Source organism: Balearica regulorum, chromosome 26, assembly GCF_011004875.1.
Source record: "Balearica regulorum gibbericeps isolate bBalReg1 chromosome 26, bBalReg1.pri, whole genome shotgun sequence".
In the NCBI taxonomy this organism is placed as follows: Eukaryota; Metazoa; Chordata; class Aves; order Gruiformes; family Gruidae; genus Balearica; species Balearica regulorum.
In genome coordinates this window covers 1,650,669-1,669,802 of record NC_046209.1, presented here as the reverse complement: position 1 = coordinate 1,669,802, position 19,134 = coordinate 1,650,669, and the positions used below count along the sequence as shown (strand labels likewise).

General features: G+C 63.3%; 1 protein-coding gene across 2 annotated transcripts; it reads right to left on the bottom strand.

Moving 5' to 3' along the window:
- Positions 1 to 6,944: 6,944 nt before the first annotated feature.
- Positions 6,945 to 14,181, bottom strand: TMEM59L (transmembrane protein 59 like). 2 transcript variants are annotated; one of them, XM_075776594.1, is made up of 8 exons: positions 13,880 to 14,181; positions 12,470 to 12,575; positions 12,079 to 12,173; positions 10,045 to 10,188; positions 9,841 to 9,949; positions 9,399 to 9,510; positions 9,126 to 9,243; positions 6,945 to 8,870 (listed from the first exon to the last, which is right to left on the bottom strand). In XM_075776594.1, exons 1-8 carry the CDS (start codon positions 14,036 to 14,038, stop codon positions 8,709 to 8,711), a joined length of 1,005 nt encoding a protein of 334 aa, XP_075632709.1. In that variant the 5' UTR covers positions 14,039 to 14,181; the 3' UTR covers positions 6,945 to 8,708. The 2 variants fall into 2 exon arrangements, with proteins under 2 accessions (XP_075632709.1, XP_075632710.1); XM_075776595.1 differs by having other exon boundaries at positions 13,889 to 14,178.
- Positions 14,182 to 19,134: the final 4,953 nt, after the last annotated feature.

The following is a 19,134-nucleotide window of genomic DNA, read 5'->3' as shown; positions in this document are numbered from 1 at the left end:
AATCTGCTGGAGCATTAAAAATATTTGGCATTTCCACAGCACATTTCATTCCCAGCTCCAAATGCTTTTTACAGACATTCATTAATTAAGCCTCGTAAAACCTTTGGGAGAAAAGGAAGCAGTACTTATTAATTTGCTATTTGTATTGCTGCGGCGCACGGAGACCCCAGCCAGGACCTCGGGGCCCTGTTATTTTAGACCCAACCTACACAGAAGAGGAGATGTCAGCGCGGGGAGAGGCAGTGGATGAAAGTTAATGCCGTAAGTCATCGGCAGAGCCTGCAGCAGTCCGTCCGCAGTGTTTCACCCTTGTGCCCTTTATCCGCCAGGCAGTGCTGCTGGAGCTGCGGGAGCAAGTGTGGCTCCCACCCCAGCTCTCCCCCTACCTTGACGGTTGCTTGGTGCATTTTGTTGGTGTCTGGGGGCTCCTGCCCCTCCTTCCCAACCCCTTGCGCTTGTCCTGCTTCCTCAGACACCAGCTCTGCTTCATTTGATACCTTCCACTTTCTCCTGGGGCCGCTTTCTGTAGCTTTTAGCTTTGCAGCACACCCCGCTCTTTAAAAGGTTTAAAATAAACGCTTTCCCTTTATTATTTTTAGGTCCACATAGATATTTTAAGTGCATCTAATTTGGTTCGATAAACGCACAGCAATAAAGCAGCCCTGCTGATAGCTAGCCCAGCCAGGCTGCCCGCTCGCTGCGGACCTCTCCGTCCCAGGTGGGTCAGCGGATGGGAGCTGTGAATGTTACACCTCTGCTTCCCCTGCAGGAAAAACCAGGCTGTGCCGCATGCTGTAAATGCCTTTCACATGTTCCCCAGATCACAGTTAAATTGAACCCCAGAAGGTCTCTCAAAGCATGAAAAATGCATTTATACGATGCTGGAAGGAAGATGTATTCCATAACTACTCTGGTGACCAGGCGCGCTGACTTGTGTCATGTGGAGAAGGAACCAAAAGGGGGTATTTCTCGTTATTTTAGACCGCTGATGGGATTTTATATCTCACAGCAAATCCAGGAACTTTTTAGTTACCATTATTGTTTGATTTTATGGGCCATTTGATATTTATTTTTATTTCTATTCATTATTTGTTGAGTGCACTTAGCCCCTTCCCCAAGGAGCCTGCCTTATATCTAAGGTGATTTTTACAACCAGTGTTAGCACAGCATCTGAGCAACTCGCACAACTTTAATATATTTATCCCGCACACACAGTGTATCAAGGCAGTCCTGGTATTCCTACTGTGGAGAGCAGTGGTCTGCCTGTAAAATCACAAGTCTAACTTACTGGGTTAAAAAAAAAAAAAAAAACAAACTCCAAACTATTTATGTTCTTCTTTCTGATCTTCATTTTAAGCCATCAGGATGTATTTGAGTCATATTTTCACTTTTTCCCCCCCCCACAAAACATGAGGTCTAGCAATGTACCTTTTACTGCAAGCCAAGCTCTCGCATATCCCACGACTCCCACAGCTGGGGCTTTAAAATCTGCGTCCAACACTGTGAGACTAATGACAAAATCATGAGCTGGCAGCGCTGCCTTTTTCCTCCGACCTTTTCGTTTCATCCTTGCAAGCACTCAGAAACAGGAATTCCTCGCAGCTCGCAGCACCATCGGTCCACGCGGTTTGTGTTGGGTGGAGGAGGCGGACAGCTGGCCGCAATGAGGTTTTGGGGTTTTTTTTTCCCCAATTCTTGCTAGATTTTTCCCCAGCACAACAAAGCCTCTCCGTTCCTTTATTTGCTATTGTTATGGAGGAGTGTGCGAGTGACCTCCCTCTCGCTCCCTGCCTCTGCACGGCATCAGCGATGCTCCGTCTCCTGCTTGTCAGCCGTGTCTGGAGGGTGCTGTGGGCTTTTTCGGTGCCTGTGCTCCTGGCTGGTTGTATTCCCTCTCGATTTCTGGTAGACTGCTCTCTGCTAATCCCCGTGTAATCCTGGCGAGCGTGTCAGCCCGGGGGGGGGGGGTGTTGAGCATGCGGGCTGGGGTGCGTCTGCATGTGCTGGCAGAGCCGGGGGGTCTCTGTGTAAAGATGGGCCACGGCATCGTGTGAGCTGATCCTTCTCCCTTTTATTTTGCCCCGTCAGGATATCCTGCATCTCCCCACGGTTGTGTTCAGGCAGGGAGATGTTTTAGCTCCCTGAGGGATGATCGGTTTCTCCTGGGAGGCTGGCGAAGGTGAGATGCCCTCTCCTTCCCTCCTTGAGCACCATCAGTTGCCACTGCAAATAACTCCGTGGCTGAGACTGGCCACCAGCCCCATGGGACCGGCCACCAGGTCCCCGATCTCCTGCTGCAGACCCCAGCTGATACAGCAGCCGCCGCTGAGGCACCGGCACGACACACCAGCCGAGCGGCATCCGCTCCCTGCCGGGATGGAGACGACCTGGCTCTTTGGCCAGGCTGCCCCCCCACCCCGGCAGCGTTACCCACCCCGTGGAGCAGCAGTGCCGTCTCATCCAGCACACATAACACACGCGTGTGTGTACGCCTATGCTGGCAGGCGTAAGGCATTGCCACGGCCTGCGCTGAAGAGCGGGCGGGAGGAGCAGGAAGCAGACGGCAGAGCCACGTGCGGTCTGGCTGGGGGGAAGGCTGAACACCTTCTTTTACGAATCCCGGGCTCCTTCCACTCCCACGCACGGCGGGGCGAGCTGACGCATGCGGCACCTGTGGGAGCCGGCTCCGTCGCCAGCTGGAGGTGTTGACTGTCCCCAGCGCCATTCGGCACCAGTGTGAGGCCCCGATCCAGCAAATCCCCTCTGCACGTGCTACGGTGTTAGGCACACGTGTTGCCCCCGTGAAATCAGCGGAATGGCTCCAGCGCCTGAAGGTGAGCAGGTGCTGTGCCGCGCTGCCGCGTCGGCGCTTAAGGGAGCCCGATTCCCACCCGCCCGGCCAAACCACAACCATACATCCCTGCTTTCCCTGACCAGCTTGGCTGCGCTCCTCACCTGGCAAAAGAACACACAGCAGCAAAAATAAACACGGAGGGAAGCGAAGCCCCTCGCGGGCCGGCGAGCGAGGTCTGCGTTCCAAGATGTAATGAAGCCCAGGGAATGGAAAATGCATGTCACTTGGCGGTGGGCTGGATGCGCGCAGGCGCTCCGTGCCGGCTGCCGAGAGGGTGCTTCGCCTCCACACGGCATCGCCACGGCGCAGCAGCTGCGCCAGGTCCAGCCAGCGGCACCGCGCTGAACTCTGACATTTGAAGACGGAGAATAATTTGGCTTCATTAGCCTCCCCTTCCCCCCCGCCCTGAGCGGTCCCTCGAGCCGGGCTGGAATGTGCGTGGTAGGGACAGAACCAATCCCATTAGCACGAGGAGATTGTTTTTCGTTTGGTTTTGTTGTTGTTGAATCACCCGCAGCTCCGCTTCCTTGGGGTAGGTCATAGGAAGGAGGATGGGGAGAGGAAACCCACCGATGCGTTTTCCTGGTTGGCTGTCCGGGGCATGGTGCTCCCCTGCCAGCCTGGCTGCCTGATTTTGGCAGTACGGTGAGGTTTCCATCCTTGAAGGCCACGTCAGCTTTGCTGCTGGCTCCAGAATGGTGCCCGGTGTGGTTTGAAGGAGCATTTGTAAGGGCAAGGGCTCAGCTCCCACGTGCGGGGTCGGGACAGTGCTGCAGCCAGCTCGCTTTGAACCCTCGTCCAACTCCCCACCCTGCATCCTCATCCTTGTTCCACCTCTGGATGGAGACTTAGCTCTGTTGGGGTTAAAGCTGAATTTACAGCTCTGTGTTGGTCACGACAGCACCGGGTTTCAGCCATGTGCTAGCAGGAGCCGGGCCAGGGGCAGCGAGAAGCAGCTGGAGCAGCTAGAAAATATCCTTTCCCCAGCTGAGACAGGAGCCCAGGCTCTTTTTCTGACATCTTCAAAGGCCCCGCTCTGGCAGGGCCCAAACCCGCCGTTTCACCCTTACTTATTGTGCTTTCTCATGAAAGACCCTCATTCCTCCCCCATGAGATGAGAAGAAACCTCCCCCCGGCTGCTTTGTGTCCAGCAGCATCTCCCTGGGATGCGAATGGGAAGGAGCAAAGGGGAGCGACGGGTGCAGACCCAGGTGAACCAACACCGCATCCACTCTGAGTCGGGAGAATTGATCGCAGATCATGAAAACAAGGGTCCACATGTACGTGTGCAAGGCAGGGACTTCTCGGAGTCCTTCCCCACCCTGCTGTCCCAGTCCTGGGCTTTCTGCCCTGCGTGCACCCCTGGACCGTGGGCCCCAACGCTCTTCCCAGGCAGAGACATCCCAAAAGGACACGGCACAGGGCTCCGGGCACCCGACAGCGGGACAAGGAGTTGCGAGCGCTCCCAAAGTCATTCCTGAGCACGGGAGAATGACACCGTCGGGAGCAGACGGCAAGAGGGGAGGGAAATCCATGCACAAATGCATTCGCCGCGTGGCCTGGCTCCTCAGCTGGAGTGTGCGAGCGGTGGTGGAGCCGGGCCAGCTCCCGGCAGCTGAGATTTGCCGGGGGCGGGAAAAAGGAGGGGGCATTTTCCAGAGGTGAGAACAGCAGCCCAACGCAGGCACAGAGAGAACAGCCGGAGGCGACCGCTGAACCCAGTGAGATCCCCGCAACCCTCGGTACCCGCTGCCAGCACGGAGGCCGAGCAACAGCATCATCACGCAAGCAGGGAGATGTTGCAGGGGTCCGCGGCAAGGGAGTGGGGACCAGCTTGCTGGCCTCCCCCCGCTTTTTGAGGCCGCTTCTTGCCGCAGCGTGGCTAACAGTCCCCACCTACCGGCCTGCGATTTCTTGCTGACCTCTGGCTGGACGCGCGGGAGGCAAGCATGGGTACACAGATGCTCACCGCGAGGACGCGACCCGCCATGGCTCGTGGTCCCCCACGTCCTCGCCACCAGCCACGGGATGGAGGGTGCAATTCTGCCACAGGCTGGCTCGCTCGTTGCTCTTCTCTTTGCTGATGGGGCAACACACCATGAATTTTGCTTCCGCCATGACAAAATAGAACAGGGAATGAGAAGGACAAGCGTCGGATGGAAAACACCCCGGCTGCCTGCTGGGGGGACTGGAACCAGCTAATTTCATGCGTCTCCTTCTTGTTAGAGTGGGGTCCCTCCTCACCTGCTCCTGGGCATGGTTTCCTGCACCCTGAGCCAGCAACAAGGAATCTGACTCCAGTTTAAAGGCGAGGAGCTTGTCCACGGTTTGTAGCCCGGCTCCCATCCCAGGAGGGGACCCGCTCGGAGCCGCTGCCCGCGGCGGGCAGGGTTTACCAGCTGTCTGCACCGATCTTGTGCCCTGCCACCTCCCTCTGCACCAGCCCATGGCAGGGGGATGCAGAGAGCCCCGTGCTGGGGGTCTCACCCCCAGGCAGCACCATCCCGGGGTTTCTTGGTTTGCTCCTGCCTACACCCAACCACTGCTCTATCGCCGCAGGGTGTCCGGGGGTAAGTGGCTGCCAGCACCCTTGCCCAGCCTGTAACAGGGCTCAGCACTGATGCCCTGGGCTACGTATGGAAATGCTGGAGAAAGACACCCCCCAACATGCCATCTGGGGGGCACGCGGTGGCTTGGCCCTGCCCGGGGTGGGGGGTGTCTTGCCTCTGGGTCATCAGCTTGTGCCTATCTCAAAGGCTGCTCGGCGCTGGACTCCCATCTCTCAGCCCTTCCGTCTTGTCCTGCCGGCCCCTGACACCCCCCTGCCCACCCTGGGACCCTGCGGCATCCAGCTGCCTGCTGAGGACGCCATGCAAGCCCCCAAATGCCGTCACCCAGGAAACGCGGCCCTGGCACACGCTCTGCCTCCCGCACCGGCCCCGCACAGCCCAAGGCGTCGTCCGCACGGCTCCCTGCCTCGTGTGTGACATCCCCCTCCGGCACCCGGCATTGCCGCGCTGCGTGGGGGTGACATTGCACCCCTGATTTAGGGACAGGCGGGGGCCGTGCTCCGGCAGTGGAGCCTGCTGGCAGGCAGCGGACCAGGCTCCACATCCCCTTTGGAGATCCTTCTTTGGCTGCAACTCGTGCCGAGCACCCCGGCGTCCATCTGCAGCCCTCCCCAGGACCGGGCAGCACCTCCTCGGCCCTGGCTCTGCATCCTGGAGAAAACAAGCAGCTGAGGCCAGCACCAGCTCTGGCTCCTCAGGGGCCCCGCGCCGCTGCTGGCTCTGAGGACGGGACCCTGCTGAGCTCCTGAAGTGCTAAAAACGAGTCTCCAGGCTCTCGTGTGAGCTTTTGTGTCGTGCTTGGCATGGGGAGAGCTCGGCTGTGGCGTGGACGCGGGCGCCGCGCCAGGAAAAACACACGCCGCGGGGGAAAGGTGGGCACGCACACGTGCGAGCACGTCCCAGCCCTCAAGCCTGGGTGGCTGTGGCGTGTTCCGCTGACGTGTCATGTGTGTGCACGGCCCAATTTACGCTTTCTTTCCTCAAAACGGGCGCCCGGGTGTCAGCGGGCAATTTTCAGTGCGAAAAGCCCTCATTCCCCAGCCCATCCTTATATGCACACATGAACATGCGCGTGCAGTCCTCCCCTCTGCCGTGTCTCAGCCTCCTCCTCCTCCTCACAGCTGACGGATGCACGTGTTGGGGTACATGGCCCCCTGCACATGCTGCACCCTCCCAGGTGGGTACCAGCACCCACCAAGCCCACCCACCCCACAGGTGCTGGTACCAGCCCCCCCGGGAACGCAGCATCTCCTTTTACGCTTGATGCTGAATCTCTTGACCTGGTGAATTTGCTGGCCCCACAGCTTGCAGTGGAGAGGAGCATCGCTCCACGTCTGTGCACAACAGCCCAAGCAGGGGATTTCTCTCCGGTTTGCCGGAGGTTTCATCCTGGCTCAGCTCGCAAAGACAGGACGGTGAGCTGGGAACAGACCTGTGCACTCCCAGCGGCCCCGCGCGGGGGCTCAAACCTGCTCCCCCGCTGGTGACGGGCACCCTGTGAAGCCACTGACTCATCTGGGTCTGGTACAAACCTTTTATTTCCCCTCCACCCGCGCTGCCCAGCCAGCTTAGGGCTGGGTTTGCCCTTTGGAAGTGAAGCCTGGGGGGGCTCCACGGCCGCCCTTTCCCCCGAGCACGCGCGGCCCGGCATGGTTGCACCCCGGGGACCGGGAGACCCGCCGTGGCCAGGACAACACGACAGACTCCACTGAGCTTTACGCTGAGCCGAGCGGCGAAAAAGCAACCATGAAAAGTGTACCCCAAAACGGACACGAGACCCCCACTGCCCACCCCCAACCCAGTTCCCCAACCCCAGATATGTTGCACAGGTGAAAGTGATACGGAGCAGCACAAAACTGGCGGGGGCCGGGGACGAGAGCCCCCTGACCCCCCACGCTGTGACCCCCCGAGACCGCTCAGCACCGGGGAGCAGCTGGCAGATGGGGAGAACCTAAAAACCCAAGGGTGGGGAGTCGTGGGTAATAAGTTAATCTGTACAGATGTGTTAGGTGGACACGGGGATGGCAAGGACCACCGCCGCCAAGCCGTCCCTCCCGAGCACAGGGGTGTCCCCACGTGGTGCCGGGGGCCGAGGAACCACATGCCGGTGCAAATCAAACCACGAAACGACGCACAAAGTCAAGTGATGGAGAACGGAGGGGAGATGGGGAGATGCCCTGGCTCGCACCGAGCCCGGCTGCAGGAGCAGAGCCCTGCGGAGCTGGGGGAGGGAGGGGACCCCTCCATGCCAAGGGGCTGTGCCGGGGCGAGCCGAGGGGGTCACAGCACCGGGCCCCCGCTTCCAGGGCAGCCCTGTGAGCCTGGGGACCTGGAGGCTGGATGCTGCTAGTTCCTGCCATCAGCTACAGACCCACAGGCTGAGCCACTCCTGGCGTTGGGCCGGGATGCCGAGCCCAGGATGGAGGCGTCCCTGCAGCTCCCACCTCCTGCCCAAGCTGGGACACAAGCCAGGAGGACCAAGGAAGGGATCCCTGCCTCATCCGCCGCTTGGTCCCACTGGCAACCCATCGGCATTGGGGCCAGCCACCCCAAAAGCATCATGGAGTAGGGAGGGGCAGGAGCCATCCCAGGGCCCCTCCGCAGCTCTGGGAAGGAGCCGGCTGGGTCCTCGCGTGGGCACAGAGGCGGTGAGATCCGCTCCTCTCTCCGGCTGCCAACGCCAAATCCATTCGCCACGTTTCGGCTCCCCAAGGCAATCGGCTCCGGCCGGCGGAAGGGAGTTCCCAGGGCCGGAGACGGCGCCTTGGAGGCTCAGCCCAAGGTGGGAGGCCGGGGATGTGCCGAGCCAAAGCCCAGAACGCTGCAGACACTCTCCACCCCCCACCGCAGCCGGCTCCCTCCTGCCCAGCGCTGGACCCATGCCCGGAGGGCTGCGGGGCCCCGGGGGCTCCGGTCGGGAGGAGACAGACCGCCCCGCTACGAGGACGGGCTCCCCCCGGCCTCCCTGCTCTGGCAGCTCCTCTCTTGGCTCTCGAGCACTGGAAACCGGGATCCCAGCAAAAAGCACATCTACCGAGGAGGCAAAGCCGCCGCCCGGCTCCCAGGAGCATCCTCCGCAGCGGCCGTCCCTGGGGAGGACAGCGGGACCGAGCCAGATTGTACCCCCAGTCCCCCCCGTGCCGGAGGCAGAGATGCCCCTCCGGGAGCCAGGGACGTAGGGCAGCCGGAGGGGCAGGACAATGGGGCCAGGGACGATGCCACGGGGCCAGTGTGGGGACGGTGACAGGGACATGGCATGGAGGTGACAGGAAGGGGTGGGAGCACTACAGGACGGTCTTGTCCAGGTCGACTTTGAGGGGCAGCGGCCCCACGTCCTCCCCGCCGTGCGCAGGGCACAGGGTGACGGCGATGACGGGTGGCAGGGGGAAGGCGCCGGGGCCGTCCAGGTCCTCCAGGTATTCCTTGTCCCCGTTGATGCTCAGAGGCTGGAAGAGAGGCAGAGGGGACCGTGCAGCCATGGAGAAGGGCACCGGAGCCCCTTGCCCCTGGACCAGGAATGCCATGGGGCTGGCAGGGGACATACCATGCAGCACAAACATGCCGACGAACCCAGCACGGTGGCCGGGGACCACAGACACCCTGGCCACGTCTCACCCAGCAGTGATGGGGAGACCCAGGGTGTGAGGGACCCCCGCAGGACACCCCCCCACCGGCTGCACTGAGCACCACTCGCCCTGTACCTGGGTCTTGACGTGCTGCTCGGGGGCGGTCACCAAACTGGCACAGCTCAGCCACAGCATCACCATGATGGAGAGGAAGAGGCAGGCGGCCAGGATCCAGCGAGGAAGGCCCGAGCGCCTGTAACACCCCACCACCCCCAACCAAAGGAAAAGGACAAGTTTATGGCAGGGCACGGGGTGGCAGTTTGGGAGGGAGGGAGGAAGCATCTGCTCTGGCATGTCCGGCAGGTCCAGGCTCCCCCCCGGGCCCCCGCGCAGCCCCGCTGCACCTACTTGGACATGCAGCCGAGGAAGTCGTGCTCTGGCTGCGGGGGCTCTGCGGGCTGCGCCTTGCCTTTGCCCCGTGCCTCCTTCACAGGGGGCTTCTCCACCTTTCCCCGGGGGCCTGGCAGGGGAGAGGCGATGCTGAGCCCAGGCACCCACTGCAGGCACCCCCTCCCCATCCCCCTGCCACCGTGATGGGGTGCAGGGCGTGCCGGGCAGTCCCCTCTCCCCCCAGGGACCCTCTGCCCGCAGAGGGGGTGCAGAGGATCCCAGCAGCTTCTTGGAGCGGATCCCGAGTCCGGACTCACCCCCCCTGCGTGGGTGCAGGGTGTGGGAAGCTAATCAGACCCGAGAAGCGGGTAATTTGTTTAGCTCTGGAGAAATCGGATGAGAGCCAGGAGGGCTCGGAGGCTCCCGGCCCCCCTGCCAGCAGCCTGGACACCCCCCGCACCTGTGTGGGGCTGGGGGACGCCGGGGCTGGACCTCAGTCCCGGCTGCACTGGCCTCTCCGGCTGGGTCTCCTGCGCCTCGGGTACCGGGTACTCCATCTCGGGCTGGGACTGGCGGGTTGGCAGGGAAAAAGGGAGAAAGTGGTGAGCAAGGGCGTCCCCACCCCTCTCGGCACCCAGCAGAGGGGGACAGGGGACACCCCCACCTGAAACACCACGACTTTGCCATCGTCCGCCTGCAGGTAGAAGGTCCAGGTGGAGGAGATGAAGCTCTGGGCAGAGCTGACAATGTCATTGCAGAAGGTGGAGACCAAATCAAACATGGAGAACGACGCCCTCGGCTCCGGGCTCTGCGAAGGAGCAGGGACATCATGTCACTGCTGCCGCCTCGTCACCCACCCCAGCAGACAATGTCCCACCCCGAGGACGTGGCCAGGTTGAGCGGGGAGCTCAGGTCTGGGGCTCGGCCTGCTTCCCCCAGGGATGGGGACGTGCAGGACCCGTGGTCCAGCCCCAGGAGGGTCACTGAGCCCAGGACCGCGGTCCCCAGCGCCATCACCCAGCCCCTCGGCAGCCCCGCGCTCGCACCAGCTCTTTAAACAATAGGAGCGGAGCGGCCGAGATGCCGAGGGCGTTTCTCTCCTGGCAGCCTCTCCGTGCCCTGGATTCTTGGCCGTCGCGGCGGTTTGTTATTTTTAAAGCATCCCTGCTGGAATCCGCTTGGCTGCTCCCTGCCACTGGCTTCGAACATTTTCCGACAGCCCCTTGCACGGTCAAACCAGCAAACAGGAAATAAATAGGTCAGATTCTGTATCTAATTATTATGCTAAATCTGCTTTGCTTGCTTGTCTGGGAACCCGAAGGAAAAATGCTTTGGGTGGGTGAAGGGAGTGACGGTCCTCTCTGTCAGCCAGTTGCCCCCCAGTGCTCATCCCCAACCTTGGAGAGGGGCTGGGAAGGGGGATCAGACACCAGGAATGTCCTAAAAACAGGCTGCAAAGTGGTTTTTCAAAGGAGCCTCAGCTTTCTACAGCACAAATTCATCTTCGCCTGCATGCGTACAAAGCCAAAAGCCTCTACCTTGGGCCAAAGTCTAATTTAATTAATTGGGCAAAAGCTGAATTAATTAAATGTAGGAGGAAAAAGCGTTGCTAATTGCTGGGAAGGATAACAAATCAAAACTGGGGGAATCTGCAACAATCACCGGCCAGAACCTCTCACCCTGGGAATTCGGTGTAACCACCCTGCCTGGCCCAAACCTCTGGGTCGAGCCCAGTTAATCTGATTTTTATGCTTTAGACAAACCAGCGTGATGGGCCAGCGACGAGCTCCTATCTCCCCAGCACACCCAGAGCACCCATCCGCAGAGGCACATGTAACAGGGGATATAAAATAAAGCAAGATGCAGCAGGCATCCTGCAGTGTGGGTTTTGCCGGGCAGCGGAAGCGTGCGGGGAGCGCGCCTGGTCCCAAACCGCCCCAGGAAAGCGCCGAGGGAAGCCGGGTCCCGGTGCCAGGGCTCACCGAGCGGTGAGGCTGGTGGTGGGGGCGGCCAGGAGGCAGCAAGGGGAGGAATGGGGCTGGAGGTGCTGGGGAGGGAGGGGAGCATGGATGGAAGGATGGATGGAAGGATGGATGGAAGGATGGAAGGATGGATGGATGGATGGATGGATTGCATGTGTGGGGTTTTATAGCCTCCATGCCCTGGCACAGGAGGGACTGGGCTGAGCTGCCACGGGAGCAAGGAGTCCTTCCTAAAGTGGGACCGAGAGCCAAGCCGCCACGTCCCAGTGTCCCCCCACAGGGTCCCGGGCGGGGGTGGCCGGTGGGCTCAGTGTGGTGGCAGTGGTCCGCATTGCATCACATTGCCCGGCAGCAGCAAACCATGGTCCCTGCCGTGCCCGTGGTGACTGAGACGCCCCGTGTCCCCACACCGGGGGGGGGACAGGTGAGGCAGAGACGCCCCCCCCAAGGGCAGCCCCACAGTTCCAGGTTCCTTGCAGGGGTGAATGCCTTCCCCGGCCGGTCCCCGCCAACCCTACGGGGTGATGGCACAGGCACGGAGCAGCCGGGACACCCCGGGGGGGCACATCCAGCCCCCACTGCCTCCTTGCTGCCCACAGACCCTTTGGGGAAGGAGCCAGATGCAGGGACAGGGCAGAGCCATGGCCGGTGGCACCAGGGACAGGCCGGCTGGGTAAGGGGGGGAACGGGGAGTCCCCATCTCCCCGACCTCTCACCTTCTCCTTCCTGCTCTCCACCTCAGGCAGCTGCTTGCGGCACCCCGTCACGCAGCCAAACTGCTCCTCTGCGTTGCTGTAGGCTTCGGCACACGCTGTGAGGCAGGAGGGGGGGCAGTGTTAGGGGGTGCTCAATCCCCTTGATGAGCCCTGAGCCCTCAGAACCCCCCTACCCATCTCGATTTACACCCAGTGGGTGTAAATCTGCACCCTGCTTGGTTTGCAGCAGGGTCAGGATGCGGCCCCAAGGCACAGCATGGGGCTGAGTGGAGGCAGGACACTTGGGAGGGTGGAAGGCATCACAGCGGTGTGAGCAGCACATGGGAGACACCCCCACACCCCCCGGGACGGTGTTTGGGGCATGGGGGTCACTCGGCCGCCGGCTCCTCACCTGCTTCACACTCGGCTCTGGTTGTGTTCAGCTCAGCACTCGCATCCACGAAGTGACAGATGGAGAACAGCCGGCAGCCCCGGTAACAGGCGTTGAGAACAGCATCCTGCAGGGAGGAGGAGGAGGAGAGCGTGGAGCTGGCACCGAGCTCAGCCCAGTGGCTGTGCCGGACACCTAAGGTGGCCCCCCCGCCCCCCCCGCACCCAGCACCGGGCACTGCCACCCTCCCGCAGAACTACAGCTGGGGCTGGCACCCCGACCCCAGGGTGATGGCATCCCAGGGGGAGGGAGAGCTGCCTTCGCCCCCTGGTTTGCACCCAATGGTGGGGTCTGCATGTGGCCTCGTCCCCATCGAGGATGTGGCAGGTCTCCCCATCTATGTCGGGGCTCTTGGCACGGGCTGGGTCCCGGCATGGGCTGGCAGGAGGTGGGAGCTGCTGGGGTGTGTGTGTGATGGGGGGGTGCATGCATTGGGGGAGCCGGGAACACACTGGGGGGATGCATGCGGGGGTCACTGCGTGCATCTGCACGCACAGGCTTGGAGGAAGCAGGTGCCCCCACCCGCGGGGGTCCGTGTGCCTGTGGGGGAGGGCGGGCAGAGCTGGGTGCTGGCAGGGAGGCAGCTCCAGCCCAGATGGGAAAACAACTCCATCCCCAACCCCGGCAGCGGGGGCCGCACGGGGTCCTGCCAAGGACTGGCCTAGATACGGCCCTGCCACCGCGGAGGCTCGGGGAGTCCTGGGTGCCACCACGTGGCCCCCGGCACGGCACGGCCATGGCAGCTCTGATCCGGGGCTTTCCATGATGCTCTGGGTCCGGCAACCAGCGCTCGGCTCCATCTCGATCCCTACTGCCGTGGCTCGGCGCTGGCCCACGCCGCTGCCGCGGCATCACCCGCTCCCCCCGGCCATCCCCAGCCCCGCTGGCACCGTACCACCGGGGACGGCTCTGCCACGCCGCTGGCGATGGGATGCGGAGGGCAGCTGGGGGACAGGCACCCGCTGCGTCCCCGGCAGGGCCTCGCCAGTGGCACCCCCAACCCGGGGCGGCTGCTGCCACCGAGAGCACCCTAAATCCCCCCAAAGCCGGGAAGGGTGGAACCGCTGTGGGCACCCCAAACCAGGATGGATGCCCTCACCGGGGGCACCCCAAAGCTGCGGTGGAGGAGACCACCGGGGCTCCCCCGGTGCCCCCCCCGTGCTCCCTGCAGGGGTGGCCCGGTGTGGGGCCGTGCGGTGGCGACGCCGGTGCAGGGTGGGCTGCTGCCCCCGGCGCTCCCGGTGCCCCTGGGTTCCCCGCCCCGCCCCCCCGGTGCCCCCGATGGTCCCGCTACTCCCGATGCTCCCCACGCTCCCGCTGTCCCCTGTACTCCCGGTACCCCCGATACCCCCGGTGCTCCCGGTGCCCGACCGGACTCACGGCGGCGGTTCGGCGCTGCAGGCTGCGGCCGCACTGCCCGCGGCAGCCCGCGGTGTCTCCCAGCTGGGACGAGAAGGGGTCGGCGGTGGCGGCGGCGGCGGCCAGGGCCAGGCCGAGGGCGAGCAGGGCCCGGGGGCGGCGGGCCGCCATGGCGGGCGCGGGGCGCGGAGCGGCGCGGAGCGGAGCGCACCCACCGCCGCCGCCGCCGCTGCCGGCCCCGCCGTGACGCGCCGTGCGATGGCGGCGCGGGGAGCCGGGGGCGGGGGGAGCCGCCGCAGCCTGCCGCAGATCCGCCGGCACCGGTAGCCACCCCACCACCACCACCCCCCCCCCCCCAGCGGCACCGGTGGGCAGCGCGGACCGGGAATGATGGGGGGGGGATGCACGGGCACCGAGGGGTGCGGGGTATCACGGGATGTGGGGAGGGGGGGAGCTGAGGACCGGGAGATGCTCGGGCACCGGGGGATGCTCGGGCACCAGGGATGCGGGGGTAACGTGGGATGCAGGAGGACAGGACGGCCTGGGGAGCGGGGGATGCAGGGGGACCACGGGGTGCGGGAGGATGGGGGGATGCGGGGGAGCGGGGGATGCAGGGGGACCACGGGGTGCGGGAGGATGGGGGGATGCGGGGGACCGGGGGATGCAGGGGGACCAGGATGTGTAAGGGCACCAGGGGATGTAGGGGGACACCGGGGATGCAGGGGGACCAGTGGGTGCACAGGGATCAAAGGGGCACAGCCAGACTGGGGGGTGCAGAGGTACGGGGGAGCTCCACCGACACGAGCAGCACAGAGGGACTGGGGAGAGGAGGGGGACTGGGGGGCACATGGGAATCAGGGGGTACATTGGCACCGGTGGCACACAGAGACAGGGACACAGAGGGACCGGGCTGCTCTGGTGTTGGGAGCACATCAGCACCAGCGAGCAGCAGCACTGGAGCCTCACTGCCCCCCACGCCGGCACCCCCACAGGGACTGAGCCCCTTGTACCCAGCCAGTATTAGACCCAGGCACGCCACCCTCCATGGCCCTCGGGGCCTCCCCAAGTCACCCTTGTGCGTCCCACCCGCACCCTCGCTCCGCGCCGTGGGGCCCCTTCCCAGCCAGGGCGCTGGGCTCTCTCTGACACCCCAGATTTACAGCTTTGATTTCCCAGGGTTTAAAAGACATAAAAGGCACAGGCTTGGCCCCGTGCGCGCTGCCTCGCCGCTGCCCTGCCCATTAGCCTTATTTATGGCAGCACCCCAAAGCGAGCCCGGGGGGAGGAGGAGGAGGAGGAGGAGGGCTGGGGGCTTCGCTAACCTCCAGCCCTAATGGGGAACACATGGCAGGACCCCGGCACGGGGAAGAGGGGGGGATCTCCCGGTCCCAGCTCAGGGTTGAGGGGTGCTCCATGCCCTGGGGCAGGGGGAGAGGGGTGGGGGCAGCTAGATCCCTTCAGGGACGGCTGGGGGAGCGCAGCCCCGTGCCCCCCCGGGAGCAGGGAGTGGGGCCTCTCCTCACCCCGCTGCGCTCCGCCAGCTTATTCATCTTGTTAATCAAACCAGAGCTGGGAGAAAATGTGCTCCGGCCGGGCTGGTGGGGCTGCCAGGTCGGCTCCGCTCCCCCCTTCCCCCTCTTGGAGCCCGTCCAGCCCCTCGGCCTCGTGTCCAGCACCGGTGACTAATGGCCAAGTAAATGGGATAGATTGGGGGCCGTCACCATAAATCACGGCACCGCGCTGCAGGTGAGGTTTTCATCGGAGGGAGGGACAGAGTCGGAGCCCTGACCCCAAGAGGGACCAAAATCCACCAGATCAAGCACCAGGAGCACCGTGCCGCAGGCTGAGCGGCCGGTGGGTAACGCTCCTGCCGCACCTGCCTGCACTACACCTGGCACCTGCCCATGCTCCATCCACTCACCTTTTAATAGGAAAAAACCCTTCCCAGGCAATAACATTCAAGTTGGCAAATATTTACTGCCCTCCCTCCTCTTCCCACCCCTCTCCAGAAACACTCGATGCCTTTTGCATTTACCACTACTGACCTACATTTTTTTTTCTGGAGCCTTTCATGAAGCCGCAGGCTCCCCACACGCCGGCCAGGGTGTCTCCACGGTCCCCCCCATGGGCAGGGGACCCGTCACCCCATATCCCGACCCCGCAGAGCCCATTCCTGATGCTCAAGCACCCCCTCAACATCAACGGCACTGCCCTCCCCCCTGCCGCCGCCTCCAGAGATCAGCAAACTCCGTTGCGGGACTTTTTGTGCTTCCCAAAGCAAACAGAGGTGGGAAGGTGCGGCCGCCCGCTGAGAGGATGCTCTTGAGCGAGGGGGTTGTGCTGGGGGGGGGGCGGTGGCAGGGAAGGGGTTAAGCGGGTTATAAATTACCCATGGATGTGGAAATGTGACTGAGAGGAATATAAAGAAAACTCTGACTGCTGGATTCTTTGCATTTCTAGCCTTTTTATTTTTCCCCCAGGTCACTTTAAAAGGATGCAGGCAGTCAGAAGCAGCTCTGCTGCGCCTCTCCTCCCGCTTTTTCTGGGCTTTTGTGTTTTTTTTGTTGTTTGTTTTTTACACCCTGGCCCTTGAGCCAGATGCTGTCTCTGTCCAAGGACTTTATGGAGCGAGCTCTGGCTGGGAAATCAAGTAATTAGATTAATTCAGGGTAGATGTGCTGGGCCCAGCCCTGGTGACACATGATGGAGGGCTGGCAGGAAGGTGATGGTTGGTGGGAAGCCGGACAGAGGATGCTCAGCCTGGGTTTGGGGACGTCACCAGGGCCACCCCGGGGTCCTGGATCCATCTGGGGGGAGTCACATCCCGCCTGGGCAGAGTGGGGAGCTCGTGGCTGCACGGGCTCCGTCTGGGAGCTGGGCCCCGTGGCCAAATCCTGCACTGAACAGGGCAAAGAGGCCCTGGGAACGGAGCCACGCCGGGAGCGGGCAGCCGGACCGCGCCAGCCCCAGGGGACCACCGCGCTGACGCCGACAGTCCGGTCCGGGGGTCAGAGGGGGCTGCTGGGCCGGATCCTGCCTCCCAGCCGGTGCCTGCGAGCACGGCGACTCGTGGGCAGGAGGGAGCAGCCCTTTAAAGGTCACTGTCAAAGGGCAGCGCTGACCACATCTGCCTGCTGACCGACGCGCTGACTCAGAAAGCAGGAGAGCAGCTCTGTCATCTCCGGCTGCTCCCCGCCACCAGCGCTGCTGTGGGCTGGATCCTGACACCAGCCAAGTGCCTGGTGCCACTGCCCCGGCACTGCCGCAGCACGAGGAGCACAGGCGGGGCTCGCTCAGGGCTGGCTCTGTCCCCCCACCCCGTCCCCATCCCACAGCGTTGGGTCCGGATGCTGCCGCGGGTCGGGGAGGGCGAATGTCCCCGAGCCACCTGGGGTGACACCCCAGGCACGGACCAGGTGACACCAGTGGGGACCGATGCTCATCTCTTCTCCTGACACCACTGTCCCCTCACCTTCCCCCTGCCCTCCCAGCAAAGCCTCAAGCCACCTTCTGATGATGCCTCTGCCAGAGCCGGCCATGTCCCCTCTGCCAGCGCCAGGATGGGTGTCACCATCCCCCCCCGCCCCGGGAGCCCACCCATCCCCGCTTCCCGAAGGAGCTGCGCTAAATCCCACTTTGCTGTGGGCTCTGGGTGGAAGCTGAGGGGCTTGGCCAGGGGAAGGCGGCGGCAGATGGGGCAGGCAGCCATGCAGGCAGTGCAGGTGGGCAGCCAGGGGGGCTCCGACTCCAGCACCAGGGGGGTGATTTCTCTCCCCCCCACCCCCCCCCAGTACCCACCACCGGCTCCTGGCCCAGGGGGGCTTCCCGGGAGCATCGGGGCGGTGGGTCGGGATTGCGGGCGGCCGCCAGCCCCCGGGGCGGCCATGATTCACTCGGCCAGACTGCGGACGCTGGGGCTGAAGTTTCTCAGGCTGGGTGGCTCCAGGAGCCTGACATTTTTGGGAAATTTCAACAAAAACAGTTCAGAAGCTTCCAAAAAACAGGATGATGGGAAAAGGCATTGTTTTGTCTCCCTCTCGCTCTCTTTTTTTATTTTATTTTCTGATCCATGCAGTCCCTTCAGCTGGTGCCCAACACCTCGGAGCCCTGCGGTGACTCCCACGCAGTGTCACGCACCCCGTCCCTGCATGGCTGCAGGGCTCAGCCCTCACCCCGGTGCTATGGGGCAGGGGCTGACTCGTGGCGTCACCCCTTTGGGAGGGGCACCCTGGGCCACCCAGGTGTCATCCCCCCCATGCTCCATCCCCTGCAGGGAGCGATGTCCCTGTCCTTGCAGCCAAGAGGTTGCACGGCACAGAGCGGGGACGGGGAGCAAAGGGACAGGGAAAGCCACTGGACAATGTCCCCATGGGCTGGAAACAGCCCCCTCCAGCTCTGAGCCCTCAGAGTCACCCACAAACCCTGGCCACGGCAGCGGTCCCACGGCCTCGGGGCTCCCAGCCCTGTCCCAACCTCAGGGTCAGGGCCACCGAGTCCCTCCGTGTCCCCTCTGCTGGCGGGGGGGAACACAACCCAGGCACCCCCTTGCATGGGGTGCTCTCAGGGCACCCCACTGCACCCCATCCCACACCCCAAGGCTCAGGCAGACCTAAAGAACGCACAGCTGGGGACAGCCCACACAAAGGGCCGGTGGCTTTGCCGTGGCCGGGACCCGCTGTCCTCGGGCTCTGCCCACCCGTCGGGGGTCTGCAAAGCTCTCGGTGCCCCCGAGTCCAGGGTGGGGGGACAGGAGGGTGCACCGGCATAGAAGTGCGGTGCCCAAGTGGGTGACTTTGCCACAGTGCCGGTGGCACAACCGGACACGCCACCAACTCCAGGCTGCCTGGGACCCCCCGGGGACAAACGCAGCCCCAACCCGGCGGGGGCTTGAAGCCACTCGGGGCGTTTTTTCCACCTTTTGGTTTTTTTTTTTTTAGGGAAAAAACCAGAGATGTTGGGTTCGATAGAAAACGTCAGGATTTAGGGGAAGACACTCCCGGTTTCACCCCCAACAGAAGTAGTAACGGGATTTTGGTCTCCCAAAGGCACTTTGGATGGGGGGGGGAGGAGAGAGCCCCCCGAGGGGGGCCCGGCCCGGCCGCGTATGCAGCGCCGGGAGCGGCCCCGGGGGCACGGGAGGGTCCGTGGAGGCCACGCATGAGTCACCCGTGGGAAGGCGGCCCCGGGGCGGCTCTTACTCACCTACCGCGGGGCTCGGGGGGGGAGCGGGACACCGGCCGGGCGGGGGGGGGGGGGGGCTGGGTGCA